The following is a 3,246-nucleotide window of genomic DNA, read 5'->3' as shown; positions in this document are numbered from 1 at the left end:
TGTGTGTGTGTGTGTGTATGTGTGTCTATCTGTCTGTCTAGATCGTAAATTGTATCCTTCTCAACCCGATTCCTCTCCTCATCCCCATGACAAACAGTACCCAGGCATCCCAACTACAAAAAGACACAAGGCGACATTAATGTGTCTTGAGGTCTTAGAACTTGCAGTTACAATATAATTCCAATTCCAATTTGTAGGGCTGTAACCGTATTTTATTTTCTTACCCCCCCCCTCCCTCCCCACTCCCCCATTCTCAGTTTCTCTCGGGCAGCACAGACAGCAGTTCAGAGGTCACCCGCCTTCTGTCCTGCCCCCATGAGGCTCGGTTCATCCGCATTAACCCACTCACATGGCAAGGTCATCCCGCTCTGGCCTTTGACCTCCTGGGCTGTCCAATCGGAAACGGTAAATTATTCATGTTTCGGTTAGGTTAGAGATTTGGTAAGAGATGTGGAAAGAGATTTGGTAAGAGATTTAGTAAGTGTTTTACGGCGCTAACAACCATAATGTCAGGTTTTGGCAAGAGTTTCGGTAAGAGTTTTTCGTCGCTAACAACCATAATTTCATGTTTTGGTGAGTGGGGTAGTTATTTTATTGAGTATCACCGCCTGTCTGCTGGCATTTTGTTACCTTAGAATTACAAAGTTCTAACTTTTTGGGCCTTTTTGAGTTTTAAGGCCTTGAGGTCAGAAACTAACTTATGTTCTATCTATCTGTATCAAAGATTATTTGGAGTCGTTATCAAAGCATTCAAAGAATTGCATTCGAAAAGATTGACGTGTTGTGAAACTCAAACTTTTTTAACTGTCAAATTTCTCCAACTTAGATACTGAGCAGATAGAACTTTGTTATTCTTGAGTCACGTTATATTATCGCGCTCAACCTGACAAAGATAGTCTTTACAGGCAGTGGCGAGGCAGACTGCATCTGAAATGAGCTAAACTGAGAGAGAGAGACTTTTGTGTTTTAGTAGAGGGTTTTACGGCGCTCGCAACTGCATACGGTCATATGAGCGCCAGAAGATTAGTTAGGGGTGTTACAAGAGAGTAACAAACATAAAAAAGAAGAAGGGGAGATAAGGACGATATATGTTTGATAGGAAAGAAGAAGCACACCACACCAGAGCACCCGCCAACCACCCACTGAGAGAGAGAGAGACAGAGAGAGAGAGAGAGATGGAGAGAGAGAGAGAGAGAGAGAGAGAGAGAGAGAGAGAGAGAGAGAGAGAGAGAGAGAGAGAGAGACAGGTGTAGAATCATCATCATCCCGTGCCTTGCCGACAGGCGTGGGCGATCATGGACCTCCACTTCCCTCTGTCTTGCGTTGCAGCAATGGTGTCTGTTGTTCTTACTTCTTACTGCTCCTAGCCATGTTGTCATCTTGTCCAGTATTTTTTCCCTCTGTCTGCCTCTGCCTCTCTTTCCATCAAACTTGCCTGTTGTTACAATGTTCTGCAATGCTTCTTTCCGTATTGAGTGTCCGAAGAAATTTGCCTGTCGCTTTCTTATATTCGTCATAATTTGTCTTCTGCAATTTCTGAAAAGAGCTGAGCTGTCTTGATAGAGGTGTAGAATATATAGTCGAAATCGTCTGAGACGACCACCCTTTGTCGAGGAGAAAAGTGATTGTCTTAGACAGGTGGACATCTTACACCGTGCCGTTGTAATGTTTTAAAAAATACGCAAGGGTGGACATAGGAAGTGGTCGCTTGAATAAGTGATTGTCTTATACCGGAAGCTGGCTGCTAGGGCAGGTTCGACTGCATTTCCTTTTTTACTGGGATTTTTATTTTATTCATTCATTGTTTGATTGATTCATTGATTCATTCATTGATTGATTCATTTTTTTTCATTCATCTACAGAACAGAGGAGCTGCAAGCCATTATCTCCTCCTCCTTTCGGAGTTGTGAATTGTGAAGTCGACGGTGGTCAAATGTGAGTAATGGTCTGCATTCACTCATTTATTATTCTTCATTAATCATAACATATCATTGTGAGCAATGTGGCTGACATCAGTGAGGCAGTATCACAGGCAATGACGTTATATCTGAGGCGTCAGTATTGCCAAATGTGGGCACTGGGGGAGTTAGATTTGGCGTGGAGGGGTAGCGTTCAATGAATCCCTATGTAAAAAAAAAACCCCTGGAATTACTGAAACGCAGGACTGCACTTTTATTCTTAACCCTACTCCATAACTCAATTCTTATACTTATGTAATACCCAGTGCCCATTGGCATGATCGGTTCGGTTCGGTTCGGTTCGGTTTGCTAGCCAGATTGAGGACGCAGAGCGGCTTCCTTGGCACAAACTTATCGCCCGACCCGTCGCCTAAAAAACAAATGTGTTTGTTTCCAGGCGACGAGTCGGGTGATCGGTTGGCGATCCAATCCCCAAATGGACACTCCGTATGAGAGTTTCACGATACGACTTGCATGCGATTATCATTTGGCATTGGGTATAATACTGAAGAAAGAAGATAGAAGGCAGGACGAAGTCTAAGAGCAGGTGGGTACAACCTGGACACAGAAAACAGCTGATAAAACAGAGTGGAGGTTGTTGTTTTCTTGAACTAAATTTAAAGACGGAGTCACGTGACCCGTATGCAAATTAGCGCTTTTTGTGACTTATGTTCCACAAAAATTATGAAATTGTCTAAATTGAGTTTAGATCAATACATTAGCGATTATAGAACCGAAAAAACCCCAAACAGGTTACATGCACATTCCAGCTGGTTTTAGTTTTACTTGAACTGCTGTACAAGACGTCAAGGTTAAGCCCCGAGGAGAGCTGTTGTGCAACTTGAATACTCCAAACTGTAATAGCTGCCCGTAATATGGCGAGGATGCGTCTTTGCTACCATCCTGCCATCAATATTCTGAAAGATAGGTTCCAAGTCACTGCAGGAGTTACACCTGACAGACCCAGACCACAGGTCGATACTGCCCAAGAATACAGACAGATACTGCTCTATAATCTTCGAGATCGCTTTCTCATAGCGACCAGCTTTGCATCTCAATTTAACACACACACACAGAAAGAGTTATCAGCTAAACAAAGATACAGCGACGTAAAACACATTCGGACATCGAGCAAAGCGGCGCTATAATGACCATCGTATGCCATCTTTCCAGGAATTACGCTTGAATTGACTGGGCAAATCGTCACATCCGTCAGGAATGCAGTTTTCTTCACGGAGAGTTTGAGGACATAAAGGAGAGAGAGAGAGAGAGAGAGAGAGAGAGAGAG

At 43.3% G+C, this 3,246-nt stretch overlaps 1 protein-coding gene across 1 annotated transcript in view; it reads left to right on the top strand.

The window, feature by feature from the left end:
- Positions 1-257: 257 nt before the first annotated feature.
- LOC101856748 overlaps positions 258-3,246 on the top strand; it is a gene marked incomplete at its 5' end in the record, with an annotated part of 8,929 nt that continues 5,940 nt past the window's right edge. The window contains 2 exon segments of the mRNA XM_013085491.1: positions 258-405; positions 1,863-1,935. Coding sequence (XP_012940945.1) covers positions 258-405; positions 1,863-1,935 — 221 coding nt within the window.

Source organism: Aplysia californica, unplaced genomic scaffold, assembly GCF_000002075.1.
Source record: "Aplysia californica isolate F4 #8 unplaced genomic scaffold, AplCal3.0 scaffold00379, whole genome shotgun sequence".
NCBI lineage: Eukaryota > Metazoa > Mollusca > Gastropoda > Aplysiida > Aplysiidae > Aplysia > Aplysia californica.
This window is presented reverse-complemented; position numbering and strand designations above follow the sequence as displayed.